This window comes from Moschus berezovskii, chromosome 2, assembly GCF_049115385.1.
Source record: "Moschus berezovskii isolate FMDL1 chromosome 2, NW_MosBer_1.0, whole genome shotgun sequence".
NCBI classification, from domain to species: domain Eukaryota; kingdom Metazoa; phylum Chordata; class Mammalia; order Artiodactyla; family Moschidae; genus Moschus; species Moschus berezovskii.
In genome coordinates, this window is record NC_142461.1 from 112,409,861 (window position 1) to 112,424,801 (window position 14,941).

The 14,941-nt window shown below is 40.2% G+C and overlaps 1 protein-coding gene across 1 annotated transcript in view; it reads right to left on the minus strand.

Annotated features, from left to right (window-relative positions):
* CFAP210 (cilia and flagella associated protein 210) overlaps positions 1-14,941 on the minus strand; it is a 95,452-nt gene that overhangs the window by 79,874 nt on the left and 637 nt on the right. The window contains exon 2 of the mRNA XM_055398292.2: positions 14,003-14,062. Within this exon, the coding sequence (XP_055254267.1) occupies positions 14,003-14,050 (48 nt within the window). The 5' untranslated portion in view covers positions 14,051-14,062. The remainder of the gene's footprint in view (positions 1-14,002; positions 14,063-14,941) is intronic.

Consider the following 14,941-nt stretch of genomic DNA (forward strand, 5'->3'; position numbering starts at 1 on the left):
GCTGAGTAATATTCTATTGTATATATACCATGTCTTCTTTATCCATTAATCTGTAGATGGACATTTAAGTTGCTTCCGTGTCTTGGCAGTTGTAAATAGTACTGCTGAGAACACTGGGGTGCATGTGTGTTTTTGAATTGGAGTTTTCTCTAGGTACATGCCCAGCAGTGGGACTGCAGGATCACAAGATAACTCTTTCTGTAGCTGTTCAAGAAACCTCCACACTGTTCTCCACAGTGGCTGTACCAATTTACATTCCCACCAACAGTGTAGGAGGGTTCCTTCTTCTCCATACCCTCTTCAGCATTTATTATTTGTAGACTTTTTAAAAATAATTGTATTCATTTATTTATGGCTGAGCTGGGTCTTTGTTGCTATGCAGGCTTTTCTCTAGTTACGGCGCACAGGCTTCACATTGTGGTGGCTTCTCATGCTGCAGGGCACAGGCTCTAGGGTGCACGGGCTTCCGCAGTTGCAGCACGTGGGCTCAGCTGTTGTGGCTCCCAGGTTCTAGAGCACATCCTCGATAGTCGTGGCACATGGGCTTATTTGCTCTGCGGCATGTGGGATCTTCCCAGATCAAAGATCAAACCAGTGTCTCCTGCATAGGCCGGTGGATTCTTTACCACGTGACCCACTAGGGAAGCCCTGTAGACTTTTTAATGATGGCCATTCTGACTGGTGTGAAGTGATATCTTATCATAGTTTTAATTTGCATTTCTCTGATAATTAGCGATATTGAGCATCTTTTCATATGCCAGCTGACTATCTGTATGTCTCCTTTGGAGAAATGTCTATTTAAGTTGTCCTTTCAAATATTTTCTCACAGTCTGTAAGTTGTGTTTTCATTTTTTTATGGTTTCCTTTGCTGTGCAGAAGCTTTTAAGTTTAATTAGGTTCCATTTGCTTATTTTTGCTCTTATTTCCATTACTCTAGGAGAAAATTAAAAAAAAATACTGCTGTGATTTATGTCAAAGAGTGTTTTGCCTATGTTTTCTTCTAGTAATTTTATAGTATCTGGCTTTACATTTAGCTCTTTAATTCATTTTGAACTTTTTGGTATATGGTGTGAGAAAATATTCTAATTTCATTCTTTTCTATGTAGCTGTCCAGGTTTCCTAGCACCACTTATTTTAAAAAATATATTATCTTTTCTTTTTGAAAAATATTAATTAATTAATTTTACTTTTTGTGCTGGATCTTTGTTGTTGCACTCAGGCTTTCTCTAGTTGGGGAGAGTGGAGGCTACTCTTCATTGCTGTGCTCAGGCTTCTCAGTGCAGTGACTTCTCTTGTTGCAGAGCACAGGCTCTAGGCGCATGGGCTTCAGTAGTTGCAGCACAAGGTCTTAGCTGCTCTGTGGCATGTGGAATCTTCCTGGACCAGGGATCAAACCTGTGTCCCCTGCATTGGCAGGCAGATTCTCATCCACTGAGCCACCAGGGAAGTCCTCCAGCACCACTTATTGAAGAGACTGTCTTTTCTTTTTTGTATATTCTTGCCTTCTTTGTCATCGATTAATGGACCATATGTGTGTGGGTTTATTTCTGGGTTTTCTATCCTGTTTCACTGATCTATAATATAAATGCAAATCCTTTTGAATCAGAAGAGTTCTTTGTTAGGGTGGGAACACTTCTTCCCCTCTCCTGATGGCCCTTCCATGTGGAAGTAGCTTTACTAGTTTAACACCCCTACCTTGCTTCTTCCTAGAGAAGGAGGAATGACTATCATTTTGCTATTGTTTGTTTTTTAATTCCTGTTTTTTTTGAGATATGTGACATGTGACATACAGCACTGTGTAACATTAAGATCTACAACACAAAGATTTGACATACATCACAGAATGATCATCACAGTAAGTTTAGTGACTATCCATCATCTCATACAGATAAAAATTTAGAGAATATAAAAAACCTTTTCTTTGTGATGAGAACTCTTAGAATTTACTCTCCTAAAAGCTTTCCTGCAGGTCAGGAAGCAACAGTTATAACTGGACATGGAACAACAGACTGGTTCCAAATAGGAAAAGGAGTACGTTAAGGCTGTATATCGTTACCCTGCTTATTTAATTTATATGCAGAGTACATCATGAGGAACGCTGGGCTGGAAGAAGCACAAGCTGGAATCAATATTGCCGGGAGAAACATCAATAACCTCAGATATGCAGATGACACCACCCTTATGGCAGAAAGGGAAGAGGAACTCAAAAGCCTCCTGATGAAAGTGATAGAGGAGAGTGAAAAAGTTGGCTTGAAGTTCAACATTCAGAAAACTAAGATTATGGCATCTGGTCCTATCACTTCATGGCAAATAGGTGGGGAAACAATGGAAACAGTGTCAGACTTTATTTTTTGGGGCTCCAAAATCACTGTGGATGCTGACTGCAGCCATGAAATTAAAAGACACTTACTCCTTGGAAGGAAAGTTATGACCAACCTAGATAGCATATTAAAAAGCAGAGACATTTCTTTGCCAACCAAGGTCCGTCTAGTCAAGGCTATGGTTTTTCCAGTGGTCATGTATGGATGTGAGAGTTGGACTGTGAAGAAAGCTGATTGCCGAAGAATTGATGCTTTTGAACTGTGGTGCTGGAGAAAACTCTTGAGAGTCCTTTGGACTGCAAAGAGATCCAACCAGTCCATTCTAAAGGAAATCAGTCCTGGGTGTTCATTGGAAGGACTGATGCTAAAGCTGAAATTCCAATACTTTGGCCACCTCATGCGAAGAGTTGACTCATTGGAAAAGACTCTGATGCTGGGAGGGATTGTGGGCAGGAGGAGAAGGGGACGACAGAGAACGAGATGGCTGGATGGCATCACTGACTTGATGGACATGAGTTTGAGTGAACTCCGGGAGTTGGTGATGGACAGGGAGGCCTGGCGTGCTGTGATTCATGGGGTCGCAAAGTGTCGGACACGACTGAGCAACTGAACTGAACTGAACTGAAAAGCTTTCATATCTAACACACAGCAGTGTTAATTATATTTATCATGTTGTACACTGCACATTACATTCCTAGTACTTATTTACCTTGTAAATTGAAGTTTGTATCTTTTAACTGTCTTCATCCAATTCCCCCACCCCACCCCCTCTCTCTAGTAATTACAAATTTGACCTTTCTATGAATTTGTTTTTGAAGTAAATTGACCCACAACACTTTATTACTTCCTGATAGACAACATAGTGATTCCATATTTAAAAATAATCTCCACAATAAGTCTAGTTTTATCACCATACAAAGTATTACATTTATTGACTCTGTTCCCCACACTGTATTTCTTATATCCATGACTCATATATTTTGCAACTGGAAGTTTGTACCTCTTAATATCCTTCATCTATTTCTTTCCTCCCCTCACTTCCCCACCCTCTGGCAACCACCTGTTTGTTCTCCATATTTACAACCATTTCTGTTTTGCTACATTTATTCATTCATTTCTTAGATTCCACATATAAGTGAAATCATACAGTATTTGTCTTTCCGTGACTTATTTCACTTAGCATAATACCCTCAAGGTCCATTCATGTTGTCACAAATGACAAGATTTCATTCTTTTGGCTGAGTAATATTCCATTATATTAATATATACAAAATCTTCTTTATCCATTCATCTATTGATTGTTATTTAGATTGCTTCCATATCTTGGCTGTTGTAAATAATGCTTGTGTCCTTTCTAACTGATGTTTTCATTTTCTTCAGATAAATACCTGCAAGTGAAATTTCTAGGTCTTATGGTCATTCTGATTTTAATTTCTTGAGGTATCTCCATACTGTTTTCCATAATGACTGCACCAGGGATGACTTTTCTATTATAATTATTACATTTGTAAAGAATAAACAGGGAAGGCTCCACTCAGCCCTTTCTCTGTCCAAAACCTGTTCTGAGAGGCCTGTAGGTGACCAACATTACCTATGATTAAATGGAGAGATTCAGAATTAGGAAGCCCTCTTATGTAAGTAAATGTAAGTCACATTCTTTAGCATCAGATCTTATCAGTAATAAAGGTCATACTTTTGACCACCTCTCTGCCTAATGCTTTTGATTTATGTTTCAATTGGTTCAGAAACCTGGGTGAAGATGAACAGTGTTATTTCTCACTCGAATATCTAAAGGCATATCTAGGGATTTATCTTACAGATGTATTTACATATGTCTGAAATAACATGTATACAAGTTTATGCATTGTAAGATTGTTTGGAGCAGGAAAAGACTGAGAAAAATCCATGTAAAATTAAAGTAAAAAAGTCCATGTAAAATTATTTAAATGAAGACACTACTGTACAATGGAATATTATACAGCTATAATACTTGAGCAAGCTCCAAGATAAAGTTGAAAAAGTGTATTGTGGTAATCATTTCATGATATATGTAAGTCAAATCATTATGCTGTATACCTTAAACTTATACAGTGCTGTATGTCAATTATATCTCAGTAAAACTGAAAAGGAAGTTGGTGATAAATGTTATGAAAAAATTAAATCTGGGTGAAGAAGATGGAATGGCAAAATTGTGAGAAAGGTTCTATTTATATATGGTGGTCAGCAAAGTTCTCTCTGATATGACATTTGTGCTCAGGCCTGAAGGAAGAAAGATTAGAACTTTGAAAACAAATAGTTCAAAGGCCCTGAGGTATGTATACTCTGAGATCTTTTGTATCTTACTATGTAAAAGGATTTTCCCTAGGCTTAGTTAATTCTTTTAGAATATTCTGCATCTACAAAATCCAGGAACAATTATAGAAAGAAGTATATGCACTCATTAAGCAATAAATTCATAAGAAATACAAAGGGTGAATTTTCATGAAAACAAGCTCATTTTCTTCAGATTAATCTGGAATTTGAGACTGTACAAAGCCTACTACTGGCTGATTAACATGTCCACATTTGATCTTCCACAATACACTCCTGAAATCCTAAAATGATGAAGTTCTGTCTGTCTCTGTCAGTGGTCCTTTCTAGCACTCTAAGAACTAGAATAAATCTCTGCATATTCTTGTGAATCTCCCAAAGTTTGCTTCAGCCAGAGACAAAAGAGGAAGAATCTTTCAAGTTGATAACCCTCAGCTCTGTTTTCAGGGTTTCCCAGGTAGTTTGGTGGTAAAGAATCTGCCTGCCAGTGCAGGAGCCTCAGGTTTGATCCCTGCGTCAGGAAGATCTCCTGGTGAAGAAAACAGCAACACACTCCAATATTCTTGCTTGGGAATTCCATGGACAGAGGAGCCTGCCGAGCTATAGTCCACTGGGCCTCAAAGAGTTGGCCACGACTCACCGACTGAGCATGCACACAGCCTTGTTTTCAGAGTAAACATATCCAGTTAATGAAAACAGATACTGAGTATTATTTTAGGGGAAATAGCAGAGGACAGAGGGATAGGGGAAAACCAAAAGAGATCAAAAGGTTATTAAACAACCTGGAACTAATGATAATAAACTTAAAAAAAAAGTTTCAAACCAATGTATCCTGTTTTTATCCTGTCCACTCTCAGTAAAGTAAGGGTCTTACAGAAAGAAAGGCACAATGAATTTAACAAGACTCCAAGCTTTCCTAATACAGGAGGCAGGGGCTGTTTCATTTACTTTTGTATCTTCAGACACACGGTAGGCAGGCCATGTGTATTTGTGGAATTAACAATTCATGTTAAAACTAAGCAATAGCAACCATAATTTTCTATATATTAATACACTGCTTGATGATGAAAGTGAAAGTGAAGTCACTCAGTCACGTCTGACTCTTTGCAACCCCATGGACTGTAGTCTACTAGGCTCCTCCATCCATGGGATTTTCTAGGCAAGAGTACTGGAGTGGGCTACCATTTCCTTCTCCAGGGGATTGTCCCAAGCCAGGGATTGAACTTGGGTCTCCTGCACTGCAGACAGATGCTTTACCATCTGAGCCATCAGGGAAGCCCTTGCTTGATGATACTTGGGTTCAATTTCATGTTTGGGTTTCCTATTGTTTTTCAAAAGGCCTGCCCACGAAAAACCCAAAATGATGCAATGGAGCACTCCCAGGCCCTCCCTTGTACTCAGAGGAAATGGGAGACTGCCTGACTGTGGGCATAAGAATTTCAAGGCCCAGAATGTGGCAGTTAGGCCTGGCCACATGGCTTGCTGAGTCTCAAGGTAATCACCTTCTATGATAGTATAAGTTGTTCCTGAGGCTTTGACTTGAGGGGTATCCCAGCTGCAAAATTGCTAAGAAATGAAAACTTTGGGTGCCTTCTGAAAGATACAAGAGAGGCTATGGGAAGACACATTCACTCTCTGGCATGTACATCTTGTTTGTATCTTTCACTCTGCTTGTTAGCTTATTCAGAACAAAATCAAAGTAACAGCAACTTGAGTGGAGGCCAAGTCTTTAGTCTCAATTCCCTGAACCCAGGCCAGATTCAGTGGTTCAGTTTTCAGCTTACTAAATTATATCATCCACCACTGTTTTTACAGTAAACATATTTAATGTGTGTGTGGTGTGTGTGTGTGTGTGTGTGCTCAGTCATGTCTAACTCTTTGTGATTCCCTGGACTGTAACCCACCAGGCTCCTCTGTCCATGGGATTTTCTGGGCAAGAATACTGGAAAATATATTTAATAAAAGAAGACAATTTATGCACAGTGAGTATTACTTTAATAGAAGATTGAGGAATATGCTCGTGTCCTCAAAGAGCTGACTTTCCAGTGAGAGAGACAAAAAGTATAAAAAGTTTTACTATTGAAAGCCATGTCAAATCTATGCGAACTGAGAACCAATATGATGAATCAGGAGGCATTCACTCCACTGAATGTAATAGTATATAAACATGCCTTTTTAAGTTACTTATTTTTTAATAGAATTTTAAAACATAAAAGATTATCCAGTATAGAATCATTGAATCTATCTGAACCAGACCTTCTGAATGAGTATACCACAGTATGACACCCTTCTGCCTCTGATGCCAATCTTTCTTTGGGGTCAGGACAGAGGGCCACAAGTCCTAAGCTTGCCATGGCACCTGCAGTGGCTCACTTGCCACCTTGTTAGGGTGGCTTCTTTCTTTCTCTGGCAGCAGCCTAAGCTGTCCCCATGGCCTGGATGTGGTAGGAGGGGTCTCATCGAAATGAGCCCTTTGTTAGACTAATCTCAAGGAGATTTATCTTCTTTTTAGCTGCTTACTACCTGGTTTCTCTAAAAATTTATAATGTGGAAATATACATATGACTTTACCATCTTAACCATTTTCTTTACTCTTTTTAAAATTGAGGTGTACTTGATATGTAACATTGTATTTGTTTCAGGTGTAGAACCTCACAATTTGATATATATATCAGTTCAGTTCAGTTCAGTTCAGTCGCTCAGTCGTGTCCGACTCTCCAAGACCCCATGAATCACAGCACGCCAGGCCTCCCTGTCCATCACCAACTCCCGGAGTACACTCAAACTCATGTCCACAGAGTCGGTGATGCCATCCAGCCATCTCATTCTCCGTCGTCCCCTTCTCCTCCCGCCCCCAATCCTTCCCAGCATCAGAGTCTTTTCCAGTGAGTCAACTCTTCGCATGAGGTGGCCAAAGTATTGCAGTTTCAGCTTTAGCATCAGTCCCTCCAATGAACATCCAGGATTGATCTCCTTTAGAATGGACTGGTTGGATCTCCTTGCAGTATAAGGGACTCTCAAGAGTCTTCTCCAACACCACAGTTCAAAAGCATCGATTCTTCGGCGATCAGCTTTCTTCACAGTCCAACTCTCACATCCATACATGACCACGGGAAAAACCATTGCCTTGACTAGACGGACCTTGGTTGGCAAAGTAATGTCTCTGCTTTTTAATATGCTATCAAGGTTGGTCATAACTTCCCTTCCAAGGAGCAAGCGTCTTTTAATTTCATGGCTGCAATCAGCATCTGCAGTGATTTTGGAGCCCCAAAAAATAAACTCTGACACTGTTTCCACTGTTTTTCCATCTATTTCCCATGAAGTGATGGGACCAGATGCCATGATCTTTGTTTTCTGAATGTTGAGCTTCAAGCCAACCTTTTCACTCTCCTCTTTCACTTTCATCAAGAGGCTTTTGAGTTCCTCTTCACTTTCTGCCATAAGGGTAGTGTCATCTGCACATCTGAGGTTATTGATATTTCTCCCAGCAATCTTGATTCCAGCTTGTGCTTCTTCCAGCCCAGCGTTCCTCATGATGTACTCTGCATATAAGTTAAATAAGCAAGGTGACAATATACAACCTTGACGTACACCTTTTCCTATTTGGAACCAGTCTGTTGTTCCATGTCCAGTTCTAACTGTTGCTTCCTGACCTGCATACAGGTTTCTCAAGAGGCAGGTCAGGTGGTCTGGGATTCCCATCTCTTTCAGAATGTTCCACAGTTTATTGTGATAGACACAGTCAAAGGCTTTGGCATCGTCAATGAAGCAGAAATATATATATATATATATATATATAAAATGCAAAATGTTTACCACAATAAATCTGGTTATCATTAGTCACCATACATAGTTACAATTTTTCCCTTGTGATGAGAACTTTTAAGATTTGCTTTCTCAGTAACTTTCAACCTGTAATACAGCATTAATGCTATCCAATCAGGTTCATTTGTCAGACTGAAGCAAGCCAAACATGGGGGCTCCAAGATTTGCAGCAGAGAAAGGGTTTATTCACAAAGCAGGCAAGCAAGGAGGAGGTAGGAGAACAAACCTAAAATTCGCCTACTCCAAGGCGAGAGACTTGGGATACTTATGGGGTAAGGAAGCAGGGTGGTCTGGGTATGAGAAAGACCATCAGAGTCAAGAAAGAAGTGAAGTAATCAATGTTCTGTGCAGGTGTATCTGGATGACAAGCTTCTTCAGAGGATGTACGTTCAGAAAATAGGGATGGTAGCATAATCCGAAGGTGAAGCTGTAACCTTTTGACATCAAAATGTCATCCACTGGACCCTTATGCAGGACTAGTTAAATGGTCAGTGGTCTAAACCAGCTTGAAATGGGCAATACAGGTCCATTTTACCTGAGAAACAACTTATGCAGCCACAACCTATATGTCAGTGGTGGTGGTTTAGTCCCTAAGTTGTGTCTGACTCTTGTGACCCTATGGATTGTAGCCCATTAGGCTCCTCTGTCCATGAGATTCTCCAGGCAAGAATACTGGAGTGGGTTGCCATTTCCTTCTCCATGGGATCTTCCCGACCCAGGGATCGAGCCCAGGTCTCCCGCATTGCAGGGAGATTCTTTACCAACTGAGGCCCCAGAGAAACAAATCTATGTCAGAGATGTTAGATAACACAGGGGATGGTTAAAGGAATCTTGAAAAATGTTATATAACCACAGTGAGGTTTGGAAAGTACACAATTTGTAGAAACAATCATAGCAAGTTTAATCAGTGAAGGCAGGTTACAGGATACTAGTTATTAAGTAAATTATAGTGTAAGAGATCTAACTGATGATTGCCCTCAGTTTCATTACTCAGTATAGTCATTATGCTGTATGCTGTAGTCCCATGATTTATTTCTTTTATAATTGAAAATTTGTACTTTTGACTCCTTTCTCCCATTTCACCTATCTTGCACCCTCCCTCTGGCAACCATCAGTCTGTTCTCTGTACCATGAAGTGGGTTTTTAAAAAATTGTTTTTTTTTTTTTTTTTTAGATTCCACATTATTAAGTGAGATAATACATATTTGTCTATCTCTATCTGACTTATTTCACTTGGCATAATGTTCTCAAGGTCCATCCATGTTCTCACCAACGTTAAGATTTCTTTTATTGTGTGTGGCTGAGTAATATTCCATCTGTGTGTGTGTGTGTGCACGCATCCGCACGTGTCTGAGTGTGTGTATACAGTTGTCCCTTGGTATGTGCAGGGGAAATTGGTTCCAGGACCCCCTATGGATACCAAAATCTACAGATGCTCAAGTCTGTTATAAAATGTTATAGTATTTGTATATAATCTACACATATATAATCCTTTTATATACTTTAAGTCATGTCTAGATTACTTATAATACCTAAAACAATGTAAATACTATGCAAATAGTTTAAATACAATGTACTTGCCTATGTGGGGTTTCCCTGGTGGCTCAGTGGTAAAGAATCCACCTGTCAATGCAGGAGACACGAGTTTGATCCCTGAGTTGGGAAGATCCTCTGGAGAAGGAAATGGTAACCTACTCTGATATTCTTGCCTGGCAAATCCCATGGACAGAGGAGCCTGGCAGGCTACAGTCAGAAATCATCAAGGAAACGCAAATTAAAGGCACAATGAGAAACTACCATCATTAGACTGGCTAAAATTAAAAAGAATGATAGGGTGTTGTCCAGGATACTTAGCAGATATATTGCTGGTACAAGTGGAAAATGATCTGAGCACTTTAGTAAGCCATTTGGCAGTGCATAGTAAAGCTAAACATATGCCTGCCTGGTGACTCAGTAATTTCGCTCTTAGCTATAAATCACAGAAATGAGCACACACATCTACCCAAAGACATGCACAGCACTGTTCAGATCAGCTTATTCCTAACACCCAAATATCCACCAACAGAAGAATAGGTAAATCAATTGTGGTACATTCATATACCACATATATATTTACTGCATGATTCTAGTTATGGGACCTTCTGGAACAGGGAAAGCTAATCTGTGCTGGTTACTTTTAAGGAGGTATTGACTGGAAGAGGGAGTTTTCTGGAGTGCTAAAAATGTTTTCTTGGTTTGGGTGGTGTTTACAAGGTAGTGTTCATTTGTGAAACTTTATCAAGCCATACTCTTGAAATTCATGCACTTCACTGTTTGTATAATTTTTGTTTTTAAAGTTTTAAAAAAAAATTTACAGCTACCTGCCCCACGCCCACAAAAGCTCCTTCTTTTCCCTTTAAGTGTCACAAATAGTTTATTTTAAACAAAGTCTTAGTACAGAACCTGTGCTGTTTTATGAATTTCCATATGTTTGATCCCTGGGTCAGGACGATTCCCCTGGAGGAGAGCATGGCAACCCACTCCAGTATTCTTGCCTGGGAAATCCCATGGACAGGGGAGTCTGGTTGGATATAGTCCATAGGGTTGCAAAGAGTTGGACAGAACTGAGCGAATCTCTGTATATCTCTCTCTGTTGCTTATATAAGGTCTACTTACAATTTACGTATATATCAACCTGTGCATTGGGTCAAATGTAACAAATGACTCAAGAAAACTTGGTTACTCACAAGTAGTAGATAATTGAGGGGATATTCAGTTCAGTTCAGTCGCTCAGTTGTATCCGACTCTCCGCGACCCCACGAATCACAGCACACCAGGCCTCTCTGTTCATCACCAACTCCCGGAGTTCACTCAAACTCATGTCCACAGAGTTGGTGATGCCATCCAGCCATCTCATTCTCTGTTGTCCCCTTCTCCTCCCGCCCCCAACCTTTCCCAGCATCAGAGTCTTTTGAGGCCTCCAATTATCAGACATAGGGTCAGGCTCTAAGTCTCCCTCCAAGAATCTCATGCTCAGGTGATCTGTTATATATCAGTTATATAATGGCAAGTCTCAGACAAGATTCTGTCATATATTAAAAAATCTATTAGCAGGAAGACAAAAAAAACAATCCTACAACCTATTCCCAAAGCTCAGAGAGAAACTGGATTTCTGGCTTTTAGGCATTCTGACAAGCATCTTACACACACACAAAAACATAAAGGTCTAGCACAAGCCAAGCAGCCTCAGAGTGGAGCTCTTGACCTGGAGCTTTGATTTATTAGCATATTCTTCCACTCAGTGACAGATCTGTTGCCTAACTCAGATCTAAAATCTAGCAATCTACGTTTTTGCGTTAATCTAGCAAAGACAGATCTGTTTTTTTTTTAAATTTGATTAAATAGTAAATCCATTCTAGAAGGCCACCAGGGTTGGTTTGGCACTCTATGCTCTTAGGGACTTCAGTTCAGTTCAGTTGCTCAGTCGTGTCTGATTTTGAGACCCCATGAACCACAGCACACCAGGCATCCCTGTCCATCACCAACTCCTGGAGTTCACCCAAACTCATGTCCACTGAGTCAGTGGACAACCATCTCATCAACCATCTCATCCTCTGTCGTCCCCTTCTCCTCCCACCCTCAATCTTTCCCAGCATCAGGGTCTTTTCAAATGAGTGAGCTCTTAGCATCAGGTGGCCAAAGTATTGGAATTTAAGCTTCAACATCAGTCCTTCCAATGAACACCCAGGACTGATCTGCTTCAGGATGGACTGGTTGGGTCTCCTTGTAGTCCAAGGGAATCTCAAGAATATTCTCCAACACCACAGTTCAAAAGCATCAATTCTTTGGCGCTCAGCTTTCTTAATAGTTCAACTCTCACATCCATACATGACTACTGGAAAAACCATGGCCTTGACTAGACGGACCTTGGTTGGCAAAGTAATGTCTCTGCTTTTTAATATGCTGTCTAGGTTGGTCATAACTTTCTTTCCAAAGAGTAAGCGTCTTTTCATTTCATGGCTGCAATCACCCTCTGCAGTGATTTTGGAGCCCCCCAAAAATAAAGTCAGCCAGTGTTTCCCCATCTTTTTGCCATGAAGTGATGGGGCCGGATGCCATGATCTGAGTTTTCTGAATGCTGTGCTTATTCTAGCTCCTGTGCATGCTTCTCTTACTTTATCCAATATCCCGAAAGTTGGAACGCTGGACGGTTCAGTCTTCGGCTCTTATGGTCACTGTCTATACTCTCTCTGCTGCTAAGTCGCTCTAGTCGTGTCCAACTCTGTGCGACCCCATAGACGGCAGCCTACCAGGATCCTCCGTCCATAGGAGTTTCCAGGCAAGAATACTGGAGTGGGTTGCCATTGCCTTCTCCGATACTCTCTAAGAGAGCTCATCTAATGTCATGACTTAAATGTTTTCTTTATGTTAATAACTCCAAAATTTGTATCTCCAACCTTGTCTTCTCTCCTACGTTGCAAACTCACCTATCAGCTGTCCACTTGACACCTCTACCTGGATATCTAACAAATATTTCAAACTAAATGCCTAACTAAGCTAGAATAATGCCATTATCCTAGACTAATTTTTCTCAGTATTGGAGAAAAGGAAGGGGAAAAGCAATAACCATCTCTTAGTGTTTAGAAATGTAGAGGGATTTTTTATTGCCACAATGGCTAGGGGTGCTACTCATATTTCTTCTAAAAATTTTTTTCCACTCAGCACCATGTTTGTGAATTTCATCAGTGTTAATGCATGTAGTTTGGTTTATGTGTTTTCATTACTGTGTAGTTTATTGGTTCATTGTTTAATTGCACCACAATTTAGCTGCCCATTCTTTTTCTGGTGGACCTTTAGTGTATTTCCAGTTCTTTGAATTTATATACCATGCAGGTATGAATATTCTTGAACATACCCTCTTAAGCACATATGTAAAAATTTCCCTAGAATACACTTCTAGGAGTAGACTTTGGGGGCATCAACTATGCATATCATAAACTTTCAGTTCAGTTCAGTCACTCAGTCATGTCTGACTATTTGTGACCCCATGAATTGCAGCACACCAGGCCTCCCTGTCCATCACCAACTCCCAGAGTTCACTCAAACTCATGTCCATCGAGTTGGTGATGCCATCCAGCCATCTCATCCTCTGTCATCCCCTTCTCCTCCTGCCTCCAATTCCTCCCAGCATCAGGGTCTTTTCCAATGAGTCAACTCTTGGCATGAGGTGGCCAAAGTATTGGAGTTTCAGCTTTAGCATCAGTCCTTCCAATAAACACCCAGGACTGATCTGCTTTAGGATGGACTGATTGGACCTCCGTGCAGTCCAAGTGACTCTCAAGAGTCTTCTCCAACACCACAGTTCAAAAGCATCAATTCTTGGGCGCTCAGCTTTCTTCACAGTATAAACTTTAGCACATATTATTACCAAGTTACTCTAGAATATTTTTACTAAGTCTACACTCAAAAAGATGGTCTTTAATATATCCTACACAGTTCTGGTATGAGAGAAATGGATATCAGCATAAGAGAGTCTTTTTGGTGCTTCATCTGAAAAAAGAACTTACCTCATGTGCAGCCAGGAATCCATTTTCCTTGAAGGGTGGTAGCTGCATAGAGCTTGGCCCCTAGAAGAGAGAGACAAGGAAGAAGAAAGGGAGCGTAATGGACCGGGGGCCTGATGGGAACAATAAACATATCTTCTGCTATAAGTGTGGTTTCTGGTAGTGGACTGTATCTGTAGTTTACCCAGACATTGTGGGGGCATAAAGGAGCAGTGACATTTGTTCAGGTGTCACTGTCTCTAGGCAGAGTCTGGATCTTTTTATTCTCACTGCGAAGCTCCATACCAGGACATTAGTAGGCATGGAGTAAATAATTTTCAGAACCAATGAGTGGGGCTACCCTGACATGCATATGATTTGTCCAATTAAATACTTATATTCTCACTAACTTGATAAAAAAGTGAATTGTTTTTGTCTGGCACAAAGTAGAGACTTGATACATATTTGTTGAGTGGATAAATGTGAACATGATTAATTTGAATTTAAATTACCTCAGCATAACTCAATTTTTTCTCATTGGCTTGATGTAATGTCTGGATTGAATCTACAACTGAAATTTTGTTTTTCAGATAAATTCATTTGCTCTGTTTTGGAACTGCCAAAAAACTCTGAACTCACTTAACAGACTCTTTCACCAGACATTTTAAAATTTCAAGAAAACGCTGGAAAGATTTGCTTCACCACAAGAAAAAACTCCTTTAAGTGACTAAAATTATTGTGCAAAAAGTATACTAATAGAAAGGGGCTCTTGGGAATTCCCTGGCAGTCCAGTGGTTATGGTGCTAGACTTTCACTACTGAGGAACTGAGTTCAATCCCTGGTGAGGGAACTAAGATCCCACAGTCTTGGCAGCTGGTTCAAAAAAAAAAGGTGCTCTCATAGAGCAGTAGGTTTCTGCTCTATTATGGATGGCATTTCGGTCTCTTAAAACGTTTTATGTTT